Source organism: Oncorhynchus keta, unplaced genomic scaffold (assembly GCF_023373465.1).
Source record: "Oncorhynchus keta strain PuntledgeMale-10-30-2019 unplaced genomic scaffold, Oket_V2 Un_contig_963_pilon_pilon, whole genome shotgun sequence".
NCBI classification, from domain to species: domain Eukaryota; kingdom Metazoa; phylum Chordata; class Actinopteri; order Salmoniformes; family Salmonidae; genus Oncorhynchus; species Oncorhynchus keta.
This window is the reverse complement of record NW_026290622.1, coordinates 395,750-416,062: the sequence shown is the minus strand read 5'-3', so window position 1 is coordinate 416,062 and position 20,313 is coordinate 395,750. Positions and strand designations below refer to the sequence as shown.

Here is a 20,313-nt window from a genome sequence, read left to right as displayed (position 1 = left end):
GATAGCGTCCGTAGAACTCAATGTATTTCGGTACACCCAACATGGCTGCCACATACGTGCTAAGAAAATCATCGTCGTTCAGTTGCAACTAGTTATGCCTGATTATACTGTGAAGAGGGGAGTCATTCTTGGACCTGCTGTAAACAGGTCTAGGTTAGAGTTTTTATTCAATGGCATCTTCCATTAATTCTCTGGAAGCGATTCAGAAAAAAATAGATGCTGTTAAACTCTTCCTCTCTGTTTCACTGAGCATCGCCAATGCCCACACTGTGGATTTCTACACTTGCGATGTATGGGACCAGTTCATGGCTGTGCCACCCGTGGAGGTCTTAACAGAGATCACTTTGAATGGTGACCACAAGAGGGCGCCAGAACACTACTTAAATCATGGCAGTGGTACCAGTAAGTGTTATTTTGTCGATGGTTCATTGACAAATATGACATTTTTCATATGTAATTGTTATTACACGGTTGTAATATTTATCAAAGTCAAAATGTTGAATAAAATAAACAAAGGACAACTTATGTTTCTTTTCTTTTTTACTCTCGAAAAGCCAAGAAGATCACCTTTGGTTTCTGTGATGATAGTAAGCGCCTGGTGGATGTAGCTGAGCTCTTGGAGGCTGCCTATGCCCACTCCCTGCCTGGCCTCGGGGTCTGTGTGGGCCGCACAGAGCTACTGCAATCCCTCAGACACACTGACAACGCTCAACCCCTGGAGGAAGGTACAAAAGAAGGGACACTATCCTAACCTATCCTAAGAATAACTAAAGGGGAAATGTTTGTTTTAGTCTAAGGCCTTGGTTCTGTCATTGTAACACACTGTCATTAGTGTCACTGATATAGAAATATAATTATAGTCATTCTATGGTTTGGTCACAGGTCTCTCAATAGCAATGCACAGATAGTGTACAGTTCTGCCATCCATGCAAGGATTCACTGACATTGCACATGTGTGTCCATTGACAGTTCCAGCTGCTGTGGTGGAGAGTGATGAGTTTATGAACTCCAAGAAGTCCCACGAGGTGCAGGCCATGTCAGAGGTGGTGGCCAGCCTAGCCCAGCGCTGCCGGGTCAAACAGGTGAAAGACACAACCGGGTCTCATTTTAGCAGGCACAAAACAGAAGAAAACACTCAAACAGACTGAGGTACCTTCTGATATTGTCAAATAAGAAACTCAGTTTTCTTTTTAAAACGTTAATGTTTTGCTACCGTGTGCCCTGGCACTGACCACAACAGTGTTCTTTAATCCTGCTCCTGGTGTATGCAGGCTTTTGTTCCGGCCTTACACACCCGACTCAACTTGTCAAGGGCTTGATGATTAGTTGATGAATTAAACAGTGGTGGGCTAGAACGAAAGCCTGCACACCCTATGAGTAGTGCACCCAAGACCAAGCTTGAACGCCATCGACGGGACTACATTATTTTCTGACCCATCACAATAAATCTTTGTCTCCCAGGTGATTGATGTGGGCTCGGGGAAAGGTTACCTGTGCTCCTTCCTGTCGCTGCAGTACGGCCTCCAGGTGTACGGCATCGACTCGTCCAGCGTCAACACGCACGGCGCCCAGGAGAGGAACAGGAAGCTCAAGAAGTACTCCCGGGCCTACCAGAGACATAGCAAAGCCAATAGGACTCCGACAGTGATGCCCCCCTCAGGCCAGGAGGACTTGGAGGATATTGCACCCGGTGAGCGAGCGAGAGGGGATATGGTTAAGACGAGTGGGGATGCAGAGAAGGAGGAGGGGAAGGGGAGAAGAGATGGGGAGGCACAGACCAACACAACAGGGTTAACAGATCGGAATGAGGAAGATGCAATGACATCACTTACCTCCGCCATTTTGTTAGAGGACAATTCCCTTCCAGAGTCGGACCAAAGTGACCCAGCCTCAGCTCCAGAGGATCCTTTTCTCAGTGCCCTGTGTGTGGGCATGGTGGAGCCCACCTCCCCCCGGGTTCCCCCCAGTGAGTTGAGCCTGGAGGAGAGGGAGAGGAGGAAGAGCGAGAACCTGGAGAGGAAGGCCAGGAGCTGGGTTAACAGTGGTGGCATGGGCAGCGGCATGCTGTACTCACCTCTGACCTCCTACGTTACCGCGGAGACGGAGCTCAAGGAAATTATTGGGGAGTTAGAGGTAGGTAACACTCACTGTCGACCAATACGACAACGGCAAAACCATGCTCTTTTGAATGCAAACGTCACCAACTGCGGTTGTGTGGCAATTCATTCATTTAGATAGCTTAAGTCTCTAAGATTCATATTCATATTCACACCATAGTACAAACACATTCAAGTAGACATTTTCTTTCAAATGTGTGCTTGTGTCAATGTGCCTATAATATAATTGTATGATTACTCATTCCAGCTCTGCATCACATTGCTAATGTAGGCCTGTTTCAGTGCTGAGGCCGCTCTCTCCCTGTTTTCCAAACCCAGGATGCGGTCATGGTTGGTCTGCACACGTGTGGAGACCTGGCGCCCAGCACCCTGCGCATGTTTGTGGCCAAACGGGAGCTCCTCTCCGTCTGCAGCGTTGGCTGCTGCTACCACCTTCTCTCTGAGGAGTTTGATCCCACCAGACAAGGTAATTACATGGCCAGGGGGATAGTAAAGGTTGGTATACAGTGAGTGTGAGAGTGTGTGTGAGAGTGTGTGTGAGTGAGTGTGTGAGAGTGTGTGTGTGAGAGTGTGTGTGAGAGTGTGTGTGTGAGTGTGTTTAGAAGAATAGGTTATTATTCTTTGGTCAGTGTATGTTTTCCACCACTCAACCCTTATTGTGGGTCGCAACTCAATTGACACCTCAATTGGTGGGTCACAAAGCAAAATAGTTTGGGAACCCTGGACTTCATGACTTGACTTAAACCCCTTTGCTCTTTGAGGAAGATAGATCATTCCCAAAGTTCCTCCAGTGGGAATGGACTAGATACTGTAGGTTAGAATGACTGTGTCTCTCACCTATCAAGTCCGTTCAGATTAGTCAGAGGGACAGGGAAAGGAGGCAGGGACAGTGGACTTACCATCTAATTACCAACCTGGTGTACAGAGTGGCTTTTGTGTGTTCCCCAAGAGAAAGGCCTTGATTTCATTCATTCATTAGCCACACACAGTATGCAGTACACACACACACACACACACACACACACACACACACACACACACACACACACACACACACACACACACACACACACACACACACACACACACACACACACACACACACACACACACACACACACGCAGGCAGGGAGACACAGTCACCAGCAAACAGACCCACCCTCCTCCACCCCTTAGAGAACATATGGTTTCCATTGTGGAAATCTCAAGCAGAGCCAAACTCTTACTTAGGACTACAGACTGCAACTGCCCCCTCTCCCCCACTAGGAGACCTGCAACCTGTCCACAGACATCCCCCAGTTTTTATGCTAATCATAATTCTGTCACCATCCAGTGTCTACTTTGTCACTCTCACCAGCCCAAGGGAAGCATCATTCTCTCACAAGCCAAATATGAAGTAGCATAAACACTGATGTGTGTTGATGAGTTGGGTACACAGCCAACTTGCGCTCTCTAGATTCGGTTAGCTACGAAGAGACTGTTAGAATCATTCAATGGATTTATCGTCTCAGGATAACCGTTTAGAGGATTGCAAATGTGATATCTTTGACCCGCTAATGTTCAGGTGTTGAATTGGATATGATTTATCCAGCATGTATTCTGACTTCATACGAGAGCGCTGTGGTATTTATATTCCAATCACACTTAATCCATCCCCAAAAACTTCATGAAGTCATCATTCTAAATGTACAATACACTAAATAGGATCTACTATACACAGAATATAAAGACCCATAGGGCTATATAGTATAGAAAACACTATCTACTATACACAGAATATAAAGACCCATAGGGCTATATAGTATAGAAAACACTATCTACTATACACAGAATATAAAGACCCATAGGGCTATATAGTATAGAAAACACTATCTACTATACACAGAATATAAAGACCCATAGGGCTATATAGTATAGAAAACACTATCTACTCTACACAGAATATAAAGACCCATAGGGCTATATAGTATAGAAAACACTATCTACTCTACACAGAATATAAAGACCCATAGGGCTATAAAGTATAGAAAACACTATCTACTATACACAGAATATGAAGACCCATAGAGCTATATAGTATAGAAAACACTATCTACTCTACACAGAATATAAAGACCCATAGGACTATATAGTATAGCAAACACTATCTACTCTACACAGAATATAAAGACCCATAGGGCTATATAGTATAGAAAACACTATCTACTCTACACAGAATATAAAGACCCATAGGGCTATATAGTATAGAAAACACTATCTACTATACACAGAATATGAAGACCCATAGAGCTATATAGTATAGAAAACACTATATACTATACACAGAATATAAAGACCCATAGGGCTATATAGTATAGAAAACACTATCTACTATACACAGAATATAAAGACCCATAGGGCTATGTAGTATAGAAAACACTATCTACTATACACAGAATATAAAGACCCATAGAGCTATATAGTATAGAAAACACTATCTACTATACACAGAATATGAAGACCCTACTAGAATATAAAGACTATATATAGTATAGAAAACACTATCTACTATACACAGAATATAAAGACCCATAGGGCTATATAGTATAGAAAACACTATCTACTATACACAGAATATAAAGACCCATAGGGCTATATAGTATAGAAAACACTATCTACTATACACAGAATATAAAGACCCATAGAGCTATATAGTATAGAAAACACTATCTACTATACACAGAATATAAAGACCCATAGGGCTATATAGTATAGAAAACACTATCTACTCTACACAGAATATAAAGACCCATAGGGCTATATAGTATAGAAAACACTATCTACTCTACACAGAATATAAAGACCCATAGGGCTATATAGTATAGAAAACACTATCTACTATACACAGAATATAAAGACCCATAGGGCTATATAGTATAGAAAACACTATCTACTATACACAGAATATAAAGACCCATAGGGCTATATAGTATAGAAAACACTATCTACTCTACACAGAATATAAAGACCCATAGGGCTATATAGTATAGAAAACACTATCTACTCTACACAGAATATAAAGACCCATAGGGCTATAAAGTATAGAAAACACTATCTACTATACACAGAATATGAAGACCCATAGAGCTATATAGTATAGAAAACACTATCTACTCTACACAGAATATAAAGACCCATAGGACTATATAGTATAGCAAACACTATCTACTCTACACAGAATATAAAGACCCATAGGGCTATATAGTATAGAAAACACTATCTACTCTACACAGAATATAAAGACCCATAGGGCTATATAGTATAGAAAACACTATCTACTATACACAGAATATGAAGACCCATAGAGCTATATAGTATAGAAAACACTATATACTATACACAGAATATAAAGACCCATAGGGCTATATAGTATAGAAAACACTATCTACTATACACAGAATATAAAGACCCATAGGGCTATATAGTATAGAAAACACTATCTACTATACACAGAATATAAAGACCCATAGAGCTATATAGTATAGAAAACACTATCTACTATACACAGAATATGAAGACCCATAGAGCTATATAGTATAGAAAACACTATCTACTCTACACAGAATATAAAGACCCATAGGGCTATATAGTATAGAAAACACTATCTACTATACACAGAATATAAAGACCCATAGGGCTATATAGTATAGAAAACACTATCTACTATACACAGAATATAAAGACCCATAGAGCTATATAGTATAGAAAACACTATCTACTATACACAGAATATAAAGACCCATAGGGCTATATAGTATAGAAAACACTATCTACTCTACACAGAATATAAAGACCCATAGGGCTATATAGTATAGAAAACACTATCTACTCTACACAGAATATAAAGACCCATAGGGCTATATAGTATAGAAAACACTATCTACTCTACACAGAATATAAAGACCCATAGGGCTATATAGTATAGAAAACACTATCTACTATACACAGAATATAAAGACCCATAGGGCTATATAGTATAGAAAACACTATCTACTATACACAGAATATAAAGACCCATAGGGCTATATAGTATAGAAAACACTATCTACTCTACACAGAATATAAAGACCCATAGGGCTATATAGTATAGAAAACACTATCTACTCTACACAGAATATAAAGACCCATAGGGCTATAAAGTATAGAAAACACTATCTACTATACACAGAATATGAAGACCCATAGAGCTATATAGTATAGAAAACACTATCTACTCTACACAGAATATAAAGACCCATAGGACTATATAGTATAGCAAACACTATCTACTCTACACAGAATATAAAGACCCATAGGGCTATATAGTATAGAAAACACTATCTACTCTACACAGAATATAAAGACCCATAGGGCTATATAGTATAGAAAACACTATCTACTATACACAGAATATGAAGACCCATAGAGCTATATAGTATAGAAAACACTATATACTATACACAGAATATAAAGACCCATAGGGCTATATAGTATAGAAAACACTATCTACTATACACAGAATATAAAGACCCATAGGGCTATATAGTATAGAAAACACTATCTACTATACACAGAATATAAAGACCCATAGAGCTATATAGTATAGAAAACACTATCTACTATACACAGAATATGAAGACCCATAGAGCTATATAGTATAGAAAACACTATCTACTCTACACAGAATATAAAGACCCATAGGGCTATATAGTATAGAAAACACTATCTACTATACACAGAATATAAAGACCCATAGGGCTATATAGTATAGAAAACACTATCTACTATACACAGAATATAAAGACCCATAGAGCTATATAGTATAGAAAACACTATCTACTATACACAGAATATAAAGACCCATAGAAAAGTCCATAGTAGTGTCTATATCCTGTTCCCCTTGCTTTTTCCGCCTCCAATTTACAATACATTTGTTTCCCTGACATCAACAGTGAAATATTCTCTCTTGTAAAACTGGGTCGTTCAAACACTGAATGCTGATTGGCTGAAATCTGTGGTATATCAGACCATATACCACGGGTATGACAACACATTTATTTTTACTGCTCTAATTACGTTGTTAACCAGTTTTTAATAGCAATAAGGCACCTCGGGTGTTTGTGATTTATAGCCGAGTGTACTAGCACTCGGGGTTGCGCCGTGCGTAAGAACAGCCCTTAGCCGTGGTATATTGGCCATATACCACACCCCCTCGGGCCTTATTGCTTAAGTCTACATTCCTCTTTTAACCTAGAAGACCCAATATCATGTGGTTCTTTTCTCCCTGTCATAGCTAGATATACATTTAGCTTCAGCTGTGATGGGTTAGAATGTTAGCTCCAGTTGCTCCTGGGTATGTTTGCTGATTCACTGCTCCCCCTTTATGAAGTATGAAACCTGGAATCCTCTCTGTGTGTGATGACAACCGCTGTGTGCTTTTAACAGTGATTCGGCACTGTGGCGTGGTGAGCTGCTTCCTATCACGCTGTCTCTCTTAACACTGCGACCCCTGACCTGTGACTCGCCACTCTGTTGGGTCTGCCAGTAATGACCTCACAGCGTTTTGATTGAAAACACTTGAATTATGCCAGACGTCCTTGCATGCTTCTCGCTCCTTCTTCCTCTCTCTCTCGTTGCCTTGCAAAGAATTCTGGGATGCGGGCCAAACCCTGCAGTGTACTTCCTCACCCTAAAAGATGGGAACCCAAACCACTAAATGAGCTCAAGACTATAAAAGTGTGGAGATCCTTAGCTAAGTCGTATAGGAAACATCCATTCAATTGTGTCGTATGGATCGAGAGCCACTGGACAGCACCATTCGTCATAGTCATTCAGTCTGGTGGATTTAGCCGAGTGTGAGACCCATCATCTGATCTGAAGTCAGCTTCCCTTAACATAAACTGGCCTTGGACCAGTCCTTAAGGGCGTGAAGTAAGCGTGCCACAGAGCCCTAGAGCCACTGTCTCCTTCTTCCTGACAGTTGGGAACGAACAGATGCCTCGTCGCACGCTACAATATTAGAAACACGTGTGTGTGTGTGCGTGCGCGTGCGTGCGTGTGTGTGTGTGTGTGTGTGTGTGTGTGTGTGTGTGTGTGTGTGTGTGTGTGTGTGTGTGTGTGTGTGTGTGTGTGTGTGTGTGTGTGTGTGTGTGTGTGTGTGTGTGTGTGTGTGTGTGTGTGTGTGCGCCAGGGAAGGGGGCGAGCAGTGCTTGGCCCTTCGAGATGTGGTCAGTTCAGTGTGGCTGAGATAAGGCTAGCGTGCTAGCAAAATGTAAACACTGCACAACGTATACTGTAAGCTAGCCTTCAAACTCTAGCAAAGCCTGTCTGCTCCAATTGACTCTGACCAGGACTGCCTCTGCTAATACCACTACCATGTGTTCAACAGGAGTGGAGTCAAAGAGCAATGTGGCTAAGGGGTTAGCGACACCCGTGCTCTCGGGTTTTTCGAGTTTGAATCTTCAAAGCTAGTTTGGGAAGGCTCTGAATAGCATTAATGTTTCACTTCATTCTCTCTCCCTTTGGACTTTTGTTGGTGGCCTGTCAACTACCATAGTCACACTTTCCTATAGTGTTAAATACACGGGCCAGTTCTGACACAGCTGGTGTTAAAGTGTGTGTGTTTGTTTGTTTCAGAGTGTCCAAGCAGCAGCGTGTGTGGTTTCCCCCTGAGTGGCTACCTGAGGGAGCAGTCCTGGTTCTGTGGCAGAAATGCCAGGATGTCGGCGTGTCTGGTGAGCCTGACTCACCTTAGGTGACAGATATTTAGCCAACTGTCATTTCATATATATATACTGCTCAAAAAAATAAAGGGAACACTAAACTAACACATCCTAGATCTGAATTAATGAAATATTCTTATTAAATACTTTTTTTCTTTACATAGTTGAATGTGCTGACAACGAAATCACACAAAAATCTTAAATGGAAATCAAATGTATCAACCCATGGAAGTCTGGATTTGGAGTCACACTCAAAATTAAAGTGGAAAACAACACTACAGACTGATCCAACTTTGATGTAATGTCCTTAAAACAAGTCAAAATGAGGCTCAGTAGTGTGTGTGGCCTCCACGTGCCTGTATGACCTCCCTACAACGCCTGGGCATGCTCCTGATGAGGTGGTCTCCTGAGGGATCTCCTCCCAGACCTGGACTAAAGCATCCACCAACTCCTGGACAGTCTGTGGTGCGAGACATGATGTCCCAGATGTGCTCAATTGGATTCAGGTCTGGGGAACGGGCGGGCCAGTCCATAGCATCAATGCCTTCCTCTTGCAGGAACTGCTGACACACTCCAGCCACATTAGGTCTAGCATCATCTTGCATTAGGAGGAAACCAGGGCCAACCGCACCAGCATATGGTCTCACAAGGGGTCTGAGGATCTCTGTCACGTCTGTCACATGTGCTCAGTGTGAAGCTGCTTTCATCTGTGAAGAGCACAGGGCGCCAGTGGCGATTTTGCCAATCTTGGTGTTCTCTGGCAAATGCCAAACGTCCTGCACGGTGTTGGGTTGTAAGCACAACCCCCACCTGTGGACGTCGGGCCCTCATACCACCCTCATGGAGTCTGTTTCTGACCGTTTAAGCAGACACATGCACATTTGTGGCCTGCTGGAGGTAATTTTGCAGGGCTCTGGCAGTGCTCCTCCTGCTCCTCCTTGCACAAAGGCGGAGGTAGTGGTCCTGCTGCTGGGTTGTTGCCCTCCTACGGCCTCCTCCACGTCTCCTGATGTACTGGCCTGTCTCCTGGTAGCCCCTCCATGCTCTGGACACTACGCTGACAGACACAGCAAACCTTCTTGCCACAGCTCGCATTGATGTACCATCCTGGATGAGCTGCACTACCTGAGCCACTTGTGTGGGTTGTAGACTCCGACTCATGCTACCACTAGAGTGAAAGCACCGCCAGCATTCAAAAGTGACCAAAACATCAGCCAGGAAGCATAGGAACTGAGAAGTGGTCTGTGGTCACCACCTGCAGAACCACTCCTTTATTGGGGGTGTCTTGCTAATTGCCTATAATTTCCACCTGTTGTCTATTCCATTTGCACAACAGCATGTGCAATTTATTGTCAATCAGTGTTGCTTCCTAAATGGACAGTTTGATTTCACAGAAGTGTGATTGACTTAGAGTTACATTGTGTTGTTTAAGTGTTCCCTTTATTTTTTTTAAATGACCACTGAACAGAAATATAAAGGCAACATGTAATGTGTTGGTCCCATGTATCATGAGCTGAAATATCTCAGATTTTGTACATACTTTTGTTTACATCCCTGTTAGTGACCATTTCTCCTTTTCCAAGATAATCCATCTATCTACCTGACAGGAGTGGCATATCAAGAAGCTTATTAAACAGCATGATCATTACACAGGTGCACCTTGTGCTGAGGACACTAAAAGGCCACTCTAATATCTGCAGTTTTGTCACACAACACAATGCCACTGATGTCTGAAGTTGAGGGAGCGTGCAACTGTCATGATGACTGCAGGAATGTCCACCAGAGCTGTTGCCAGAGAATTTAATGTTAATTTCTCTACCATAATCTGTCTCCAACGTCGTTCTAGAGAATTTGACAGTACGTCCAACCGGCCTCACAACTGCAGACCACGTGTATGGCGTTGCATATGCGAGCTAATGGGTTTGCTAATGTCAACATTGTGAACAGAGTGCCCCATGGTGGCAGTGGGGTTATGGTATGGGCAGGCATAAGCTATGGGCAACAAACACAATTTCATTTTATCAATGGCAATTTGAATACACAGAGATATGATGATGAGATCCTGAGGCCCATTGGTGTACCATTCATTGTGTCGCAAGGATCTGTACACAATTCCTGGAAGCTGACAATTTCCCAGTTCTGGCCTGCATACTCACCAGACATGTCGCCCATTGAGCATGTTTGGGATGCTCTGGATTGATGTGTACGACAGCGTGTTCCTGTTCCCGCCAAAATCCAGCAACTTCGCACATCCATTGAAGAGGAGTGGGACAACATTCCACAGGCCACAATTAACAGCCTGATCAACTCTATGTGAAGGAGATGTGTCGTGCTGCATGAGGCAAATGGTCACACCACATACTGACTGGTTTTCTAATCCACAGCCCTACTTTGTTTTGAAGGTATCTGTAACCAACAGATGCATATCTGTATCCCCAGTCATGTGAAATCTATAGATTAGGGCCTAATTGATTTATTTGAATTGATTTCCTTATATATGAACTGTAACTCAGTCAAATCTTTGAAATTGTTGCATGTTGCATTATATATTTTTGTTCAGTATATATTTCTGTCAGCAATGCATTCACTTTAACGCACCATCTGTCAACTAGACAGTATAGTTGAGGGCACTATAAGGTTAGGTTGTGCCACAGTATTGACGTTTTAGTGCCCACAACTGTTCAATGCTGTACAGTTGGTCCTCAGTCTGTTATTGTCGTGAGACTAACTACCTGATATTTTCTACCTTTTGAGTACCACATGTTGTAAGAGCAGTGTAACGTTTCTAACTCTGTGAGCCCTGGGAGAGTCCATTCATGGGGTCCTAATAAATACTGAATACTTAATAACATTTCACTTTATTTTCTCTTGTTCAGGCTTTGGAGAGAGTTGCCAAGGGCCAAGGGGTAAGTACTATATTCATGTATATCAATACGTTGGACACATTTGGCCAAACTACAGTTCAATGAGTTGTCTGTGTGAGAATGACATCATGCAATCACAGTTCAATGAGTTGTCTGTGTGAGAATGACATCATGCAATCACAGTTCAATGAGTTGTCTGTGTGAGAATGACATCATGCAATCACAGTTCAATGAGTTGTCTGTGTGAGAATGACATCATGCAATCACAGTTCAATGAGTTGTCTGTGTGAGAATGACATCATGCAATCACAGTTCAATGAGTTGTCTGTGTGAGAATGACATCATGCATTCACAGTTCAATGAGTTGTCTGTGTGAGAATGACATGCATTCACAGTTCAATGAGTTGTCTGTGTGAGAATGACATCATGCAATCACAGTTCAATGAGTTGTCTGTGTGAGAATGACATCATGCAATCACAGTTCAATGAGTTGTCTGTGTGAGAATGACATCATGCAATCACAGTTCAATGAGTTGTCTGTGTGAGAATGACATCATGCAATCACAGTTCAATGAGTTGTCTGTGTGAGAATGACATCATGCATTCACAGTTCAATGAGTTGTCTGTGTGAGAATGACATCATGCATTCACAGTTCAATGAGTTGTCTGTGTGAGAATGACATCATGCAATCACAGTTCACAGTTCAATGAGTTGTCTGTGTGAGAATGACATCATGCAATCACAGTTCAATGAGTTGTCTGTGTGAGAATGACATCATGCAATCACAGTTCAATTAGTTTTTTTGGTTGCTACAAATTTGTGCTCATCAAAGATAATCATAGCTGATCAATTGAATGATTGCTTCCAGCAACTGGCCACGTGCGTTTCCCAGACGCGACAGATCCTGTTTTTATTTTCTGCGTTCCAGAGCAAGTGGATACGGATGCCTTAGAGCGCACTGTTCCCATACTTCTCCAGGGTCTTTCACATACAATAAGGCCTGATTGAGACTTACAATACTATAGATATTTGAGCCGCCGACCTTAGATGCGTCCCAAGTGGCACCCTATTCCCTATATAGTGCACTACTTTTGACAAGGGCCCAAAAGTAGTGCACTTTATAGGGAATAGGCTGCCACTAGGGACGTTAGTGTACGGGGTCAAACCCGTTACACGATACCGCCCGGACCATTCATAAATATTTTTGGGGAATATTAATGTAATCACTAAGGGATGGGATTGCGTGCTTAAACGGCAGCTTGCGTCCAACAACCAGTCTGATTGCACTCAGATCATATGTTGAGTTTGGTATAAGCATTGGGCATTGTCATAAAAACGTTTCCTCCAATGGGTTTTAATACACACCCTAATCACTGGCAGAGAATGAATGAATATCTCAAGAAAATTTATTTTTTTTTTTTTTTGTAAGCGAAGACAACATGGGATCTTTGATTATTTTCTGTCTCCACAGATTCAGATGGAGTCACTCTTCTATAGGGCCGTCCTCCATGTGATTCTAAGGGATCACTACAGCTCCTTTAAAAGGTAGGTTTGGTCTCCCTGGTTAGGGGACATCCAAAGCAGTAGGCTATACCAGACTACTGAGAGAGTCCAGGTGCCCCTGTCTTGGGTCTGCAGCACCATTGACAAAACCTGTTAGCTTTTCCTCTAATGGGTTTTTCCTGGCCCTCAGTTTATGGTTTGTGGCCACTTTGTAAGAATCTCCACTTTCTCAAATTCATTCAGCTAGGATACAAAAAACACAGACTTCTGATGTGAAGATACAACAAGAGTATTCTCTACCCCTCTAGCTGAAGTTATGGTGAATAGTCATTTTGAACGTTGTAAGGAGCAGCCCACAATGTAAGATCGTCAGACTTCCTGAATGGGTTGTTGACTGCTGCTGGGTAAAGTAGAACAAGTGAAGAGGAATGATTGATCCTGGTGAAAACAGAACGGAGAAATCTACAGTTGGTCTTCTCAGCCCCATAGAGACAGAGGAGGTACCCTCTGTATTACACACACACACACAAAGACAACCACACACACACACACACACACACACACACACAACCACACACACACACACACACACACACACACACACAACAGACAACCACACACACCACACACACACACCACACACACACACGATGACAACCGCACACCTCTCACTGACTTGTCTATCCCCGTAGCCTACAGGACACTGGGTCCCTCGCTGAGTGAAATCAGGATCCTATTAATGGACCTGACCACCTCTCTGCTATTGCATGTGTGATGACTGTTTCACTTTGGTTGCCAGGGTGTTGTAGCGTAGCGTAGCGTAGCAAGGGAGGAGAAATAAGAGAGGGAAGAGGAGAATCGGATGCCTATGACTTAATATACACTGGTAGGCTAATTTCTGCGATGGTGATTTGGGGGTTGAAAGAGCTGTCTTCACGTGTGTGTCGTTGGCAGCGAGAAGCGTGTGGGGAATGTCTACTCCAAGGCCACCTCGTTCGTGGACTATGTCTGGAGAGCCCTCCGGAGGCTGGAGCTGGATGAGTCAAAGGTCAGTGATGGGAGATATCACAATATTAGGGCGTTTTGGGAACAGACGTGGGAATGTTCTTCAGAGCAACACATCCTCAGGGGGAATCCCACACTGCTGCTTTGGACACCAGGAAAGCAACCCATAATGGATTTGGGGTAAAAAAATTAAAAAACACAACAACGTATTCTTGGCGTAAGATGTGAAATCCCGTCGAGAGGACAGGCTTTTAGCATAGCTCTGTACAATTGAACTGACAGTAACGATTATCTGTAAAGGTACCTGAAATCTCTGTACAGTTGAACGTCTTTGGTTGCTCGAAACCATCTTTGAAACTGACACATGGAATCGAAAGGGCTCTTTAGAAAAGGACAAGTTGTGTAATATGCACCTAGAGTACTGTGTGATCATGGGTACGGCATTGTTAAACAAACAGTTGCTGCTCGTAAAGCCTGGGATTAAAAGAGTTCAATGGGTTGTGTGTTACCACTCTCATGTTACTCACCTATCACCTCCACACATGACCCTGCTCTGTCTCTTAACACTTCCCACATTCTTCTCTTCATCCCTCCCTCCCTCTCCCTCCCATCTCTCCCTCCTCCATCTCTCTTTCACTACCTCTTCTCTCCCTCCTTCCTTCCCTCTCTCCCATCTCTCCCTCCTCCATCTCTCTTTCACTACCTCTTCTCTGCCTCCCGCCCTCTCTCCCTCCTTCCTTCCCTCTCTCCCTCCTTCCTTCCCTCTCTCCCTCCTTCCTTCCCTCTCACCCAGCTCTCTGACAGTGTCATACAGGGTTACCACGACACATACCGACCCAGGATGGTTGAGATGGAGGCCTTTAACATGGTAGGTCCCAACTGGGATACTATAGCACTACTACCTAGAGGAAGTATCATCACTCTGAATGAATGGCTCACACAGGAGCATTGGTTCTCTTTGTCCAGCACTTTCTATTTTGGAGTGATTATTAAGCCTTATTAAACTTGGTTTCCGTTTACACAACTCCCTCAATGACTTGTGTAAACTCTACTCTGTGTAAATCATCTGGCAAAAAAAAGTGATATTTTTACTGTCCTCAGGCTGCTAATGAAACCTAGTTTTGAAATCAGAGGGGTTCTATTTCAATGACATTACAACAGCCCTGCCCTGCCCTGCTCTGATACGGTGCCTAGTTGTATTCCATTGGATCCCATAGTGTTGAAGTACACTTAACAGAAGTACACTTAAAACTAGTGTTTACTGACCTGCGTCCTGTGTTTACCCAGCTGAAGGTGACTTTGGCTCCCTGCATCGAGGGTCTGATTCTCCTGGACCGCCTCTGCTACCTGAAAGAGCAGGTACAGGAACAGCCTCAACCACAGTGACACACAACAGACTTAGGATGCATCTCACTAGTCCAATGTGGCTGCCTCTCCTTGTCTCCTTCACATGCACTGATCTGAATAGGGATCGGTGAGACTAAAATGGTGGATGTCTACTGGGGATTTGCTTTCACCTGTCCAGTTCCTACAGGTCTGTGCAGATCCCTCCAACCTGTGGTCACACACAGACACACACAAACACACACAGACACACACAGACACACACAGACACACACAAACCCACACAGACACACACAGACACACGCAGGCCAGACATAGTGGTCCGGTCCCTATGACTTCAAAAACGGCCGCTGCGCGACACCAAACATCTCTTTTCCTCATTGTCCCATAATTACCCGTGTCTGGTTCCCCATAGCTAAGTAGTGGGTGAAAACATGACCTCAGCCGCCAGACCAATGGAGGGAACTATTGTTTCTCCCTCCCAGCTACAAACAGAGGAGGTCTGGGTCTGGAATGCACATTGTCTGGCTAATTGCTATAGGGTGTGTTCATTGATTCACAATGTGATAGGACAAAAAGGCGAAGGATTCTTGGAGTGTGGTTTTAGTGGCTTTCACTGCTACACCGTTCAGGCCTGGTCCCAGATCTGTTTGTGCTATATATGCAACATTTACCATAGAAATTGGCTATATAGCACAAACAGATTTGAGACCAACCAAATACTGTACCTGGTTAGCTGTTCCATTAATGTTTTCTCAGAAGGGAATTAGTTGTCTTCGGTCCATCTCTTTATAGTGATACAGTGGTGTGGCCCTTAGAATGGTTGAGCTATTTACTGAATGACTTGGTACGTGTCATTTAAGGCCCCTAAACTCAGCTCCTATAAATGCTGTATGTTTATCCATAGGTCTTGATGATTTGCTTGTCCCAAACATTAAAGGAGCTTTGCGACTCGTTACAATTTCCCCGACGACAGATCACTTAAGTCGGGAGAAATCAGAGAGGATGCCATTAGGGTTGAGTTCGCGCTGTGGCGAGTTTGAAGTGTCCCCCTTATTACAGACCAGGGGTGTAACTTCACACCGTTGTACCCTGGCCAAAACTAATGACGTAATCTGTGAGTTGAGTGATCGTAATGAGCTGTCTAAGGTTGATGCCTTGTACAAAAGTGTTCCCTAACAGGAATATGTCACAGAAATTGATTAGAATAAAGATATTTTTCCAAGTTCAACCCAAAGTGTCCACACTCAACATGACACACACTGTGTGTGAGCATGCATGCATGTGGTGGTCAGTGCAGACTGTTGATTTAGCTTTGTACAAAAGCATAGCTCTCAGTGCAGGCCTACCAATCACATGGTGCCATAATTGGTCAGTATCTGTAAGGTATCAAGCCAGACTGTGTTCAAACATAAAGACAGTATTCAAATATGCTGCTTCCAGCCTGTCAGAGTCCACCTAACACAATATTTGCACAGATGTGACTACTCGAGGGAAACGTTACAAAGATATTTTACAGGAGAGAGAACAGTTCTCATCTGAGGCCCCTTGCAGTGTGGTTCAAAGACAAACTCTGCGGTGCGGTGGTGTGTCTTGGGGGGGGGGGTCTTTGACGTTGTTTTCAAACTGTTTTTGTTCTTCTTGTCATTGATGTCTGTTACAGGAAGACGTGGCGTTCTCCACTCTGGTGCAGCTCTTTGATCCTCTGTTGTCGCCGCGCTGTTACGGAGTTGTCGGAGTGAAGGTACCTGGGACGGAGTGAAGGCATCTGGGACGGAGTGAAGGCATCTGGGACGGAGTGAAGGCATCTGGGACGGAGTGAAGGCATCTGGGACGGAGTGAAGGCATCTGGGACGGAGTGAAGGCACCTGGGACGGAGTGAAGGCACCTGGGACGGAGTGAAGGCACCTGGGACGGAGTGAAGGCACCTGGGATGGAGTTGTCGGAGTGAAGGCACCTGGGACGGAGTGAAGGCATCTGGGACGGAGTGAAGGCATCTGGGACGGAGTGAAGGCATCTGGGACGGAGTGAAGGCATCTGGGACGGAGTGAAGGCACCTGGGACGGAGTGAAGGCATCTGGGATGGAGTTGTCGGAGTGAAGGCACCTGGGACGGAGTGAAGGCATCTGGGACGGAGTGAAGGCATCTGGGACGGAGTCTGGGATGGAGTTGTCGGAGTGAAGGCACCTGGGACGGAGTGAAGGCATCTGGGACGGAGTGAAGGCATCTGGGATGGAGTTGTCGGAGTGAAGGCATCTGGGACGGAGTGAAGGCACCTGGGTCGGAGTTGTCGGAGTGAAGGCACCTGGGTCGGAGTGAAGGCATCTGGGACGGAGTGAAGGCACCTGGGACGGAGTGAAGGCATCTGGGACGGAGTGAAGGCATCTGGGATGGAGTTGTCGGAGTGAAGGCACCTGGGACGGAGTGAAGGCATCTGGGACGGAGTGAAGGCATCTGGGATGGAGTTGTCGGAGTGAAGGCATCTGGGACGGAGTGAAGGCACCTGGGTCGGAGTTGTCGGAGTGAAGGCACCTGGGTCGGAGTGAAGGCATCTGGGACGGAGTGAAGGCATCTGGGATGGAGTTGTCGGAGTGAAGGCACCTGGGATGGAGTTGTCAGAGTGAAGGCACCTGGGAGTTGTCGGAGTGAAGGCATCTGGGACGGATGAAGGCATCTGGGACGGAGTGAAGGCATCTGGGACGGAGTGAAGGCATCTGGGACGGAGTGAAGGCATCTGGGATGGAGTGAAGGCATCTGGGACGGAGTGAAGGCATCTGGGATGGAGTGAAGGCATCTGGGACGGAGTGAAGGCATCTGGGACGGAGTGAAGGCATCTGGGACGGAGTGAAGGCATCTGGGACGGAGTGAAGGCATCTGGGATGGAGTTGTCGGAGTGAAGGCACCTGGGTCGGAGTTGTCGAAATGAAGGCATCTGGGACGGAGTGAAGGCATCTGGGACGGAGTGAAGGCATCTGGGACGGAGTGAAGGCATCTGGGACGGAGTGAAGGCATCTGGGACGGAGTGAAGGCATCTGGGACGGAGTGAAGGCATCTGGGATGGAGTTGTCGGAGTGAAGGCACCTGGGACGGAGTGAAGGCATCTGGGACGGAGTGAAGGCATCTGGGACGGAGTTGTGGGACGGAGTGAAGGCATCTGGGATGGAGTTGTCGGAGTGAAGGCACCTGGGACGGAGTGAAGGCATCTGGGACGGAGTGAAGGCATCTGGGACGGAGTGAAGGCATCTGGGACGGAGTGAAGGCATCTGGGACGGAGTGAAGGCACCTGGGACGGAGTGAAGGCATCTGGGATGGAGTTGTCGGAGTGAAGGCACCTGGGACGGAGTGAAGGCATCTGGGACGGAGTGAAGGCATCTGGGACGGAGTGAAGGCATCTGGGATGGAGTTGTCGGAGTGAAGGCACCTGGGACGGAGTGAAGGCATCTGGGACGGAGTGAAGGCATCTGGGATGGAGTTGTCGGAGTGAAGGCATCTGGGACGGAGTGAAGGCACCTGGGTCGGAGTTGTCGGAGTGAAGGCACCTGGGTCGGAGTGAAGGCATCTGGGACGGAGTGAAGGCACCTGGGACGGAGTGAAGGCATCTGGGACGGAGTGAAGGCATCTGGGATGGAGTTGTCGGAGTGAAGGCATCTGGGACGGAGTGAAGGCATCTGGGATGGAGTTGTCGGAGTGAAGGCATCTGGGACGGAGTGAAGGCACCTGGGTCGGAGTTGTCGGAGTGAAGGCACCTGGGTCGGAGTGAAGGCATCTGGGACGGAGTGAAGGCATCTGGGATGGAGTTGTCGGAGTGAAGGCACCTGGGATGGAGTTGTCAGAGTGAAGGCACCTGGGTCGGAGTTGTCGAAATGAAGGCATCTGGGACGGAGTGAAGGCATCTGGGACGGAGTGAAGGCATCTGGGACGGAGTGAAGGCATCTGGGATGGAGTGAAGGCATCTGGGACGGAGTGAAGGCATCTGGGACGGAGTGAAGGCATCTGGGATGGAGTGAAGGCATCTGGGACGGAGTGAAGGCATCTGGGACGGAGTGAAGGCATCTGGGACGGAGTGAAGGCATCTGGGATGGAGTGAAGGCATCTGGGACGGAGTGAAGGCATCTGGGATGGAGTTGTCGGAGTGAAGGCACCTGGGTCGGAGTTGTCGAAATGAAGGCATCTGGGACGGAGTGAAGGCATCTGGGACGGAGTGAAGGCATCTGGGACGGAGTGAAGGCATCTGGGACGGAGTGAAGGCATCTGGGACGGAGTGAAGGCATCTGGGACGGAGTGAAGGCATCTGGGATGGAGTTGTCGGAGTGAAGGCACCTGGGACGGAGTGAAGGCATCTGGGACGGAGTGAAGGCATCTGGGACGGAGTGAAGGCATCTGGGACGGAGTGAAGGCATCTGGGATGGAGTTGTCGGAGTGAAGGCACCTGGGACGGAGTGAAGGCATCTGGGACGGAGTGAAGGCATCTGGGTTGGAGTTGTCGGAGTGAAGGCACCTGGGATGGAGTTGTCGGAGTGAAGGGACCTGGGACGGAGTTGTCGGAGTTAAGGCAACTGGGACGGAGTTGTCGGAGTGAAGGGACCTGGGACGGAGTTGTCGGAGTGAAGGTGAAGGCACCTGGGATGGCATCATAGAGTTCTTGGAGATGGGACAAACTGCATTTCCTGACATTTGTATGTTTTATTTTATTCAATTTGCTGACTATGATTTTAGCAAGGGTTTAATGTGATTATGTA

General features: G+C 45.4%; 2 protein-coding genes across 52 annotated transcripts; one reads left to right on the top strand and one right to left on the bottom strand.

Annotated features, from left to right (window-relative positions):
- The first annotated feature begins 89 nt into the window (after nt 1-89).
- Nucleotides 90-17,387, top strand: mettl25 (methyltransferase like 25). 2 transcript variants are annotated; one of them, XM_052512993.1, is made up of 12 exons: nt 90-402; nt 555-725; nt 970-1,082; nt 1,462-2,133; nt 2,436-2,583; nt 8,772-8,869; nt 11,734-11,763; nt 13,194-13,267; nt 14,180-14,273; nt 15,024-15,098; nt 15,518-15,589; nt 17,238-17,387. In XM_052512993.1, the coding sequence occupies exons 1-12, from the start codon at nt 171-173 to the stop codon at nt 17,334-17,336; spliced, it is 1,878 nt and encodes a 625-aa protein (XP_052368953.1). In that variant the 5' UTR covers nt 90-170; the 3' UTR covers nt 17,337-17,387. The 2 variants fall into 2 exon arrangements, with proteins under 2 accessions (XP_052368953.1, XP_052368954.1); XM_052512994.1 differs by lacking the exons at nt 15,024-15,098; nt 15,518-15,589 and having other exon boundaries at nt 17,238-17,336.
- On the bottom strand, nt 17,270-20,035 carry LOC118376659 (uncharacterized). 50 transcript variants are annotated; one of them, XM_052512964.1, is made up of 9 exons: nt 19,895-20,035; nt 19,292-19,627; nt 18,758-19,242; nt 18,478-18,675; nt 17,920-18,204; nt 17,762-17,879; nt 17,632-17,720; nt 17,443-17,502; nt 17,270-17,402 (listed from the first exon to the last, which is right to left on the bottom strand). In XM_052512964.1, the coding sequence occupies exons 1-9, from the start codon at nt 20,021-20,023 to the stop codon at nt 17,297-17,299; spliced, it is 1,806 nt and encodes a 601-aa protein (XP_052368924.1). In that variant the 5' UTR covers nt 20,024-20,035; the 3' UTR covers nt 17,270-17,296. The 50 variants fall into 50 exon arrangements, with proteins under 50 accessions (XP_052368924.1, XP_052368945.1, XP_052368900.1 ...); XM_052512960.1 differs by lacking the exon at nt 17,443-17,502 and adding an exon at nt 17,503-17,571 and having other exon boundaries at nt 17,297-17,402; XM_052512950.1 differs by lacking the exon at nt 17,443-17,502 and adding an exon at nt 17,503-17,591 and having other exon boundaries at nt 17,297-17,402; nt 17,632-17,700; nt 17,762-18,204; nt 18,478-18,695.
- Nucleotides 20,036-20,313: the final 278 nt, after the last annotated feature.

Excerpts from the sequence above, each read along its gene's own strand:
- mettl25 (XM_052512993.1), top strand. The coding sequence starts at position 171 with ATGGCATCTTCCATTAATTCTCTGGAAGCGATTCAGAAAAAAATAGAT. Across the intron at positions 11,764-13,193 it reads GAGTTGCCAAGGGCCAAGGG|ATTCAGATGGAGTCACTCTT; the intron begins GTAAGTACTATA and ends CTGTCTCCACAG. Across the intron at positions 14,274-15,023 it reads TGGAGCTGGATGAGTCAAAG|CTCTCTGACAGTGTCATACA; the intron begins GTCAGTGATGGG and ends CCTCTCACCCAG.
- LOC118376659 (XM_052512940.1), bottom strand. The coding sequence starts at position 20,023 with ATGCCTTCACTCCGTCCCAGGTGCCTTCACTCCGACAACTCCATCCCA. Across the intron at positions 18,205-18,477 it reads TTTCGACAACTCCGACCCAG|GTGCCTTCACTCTGACAACT; the intron begins GTGCCTTCACTC and ends GACAACTCCCAG. Across the intron at positions 17,403-17,442 it reads GTGCCTTCACTCCGTCCCAG|ATGCCTTCACTCCGTCCCAG; the intron begins GTGCCTTCACTC and ends ACTCCGTCCCAG.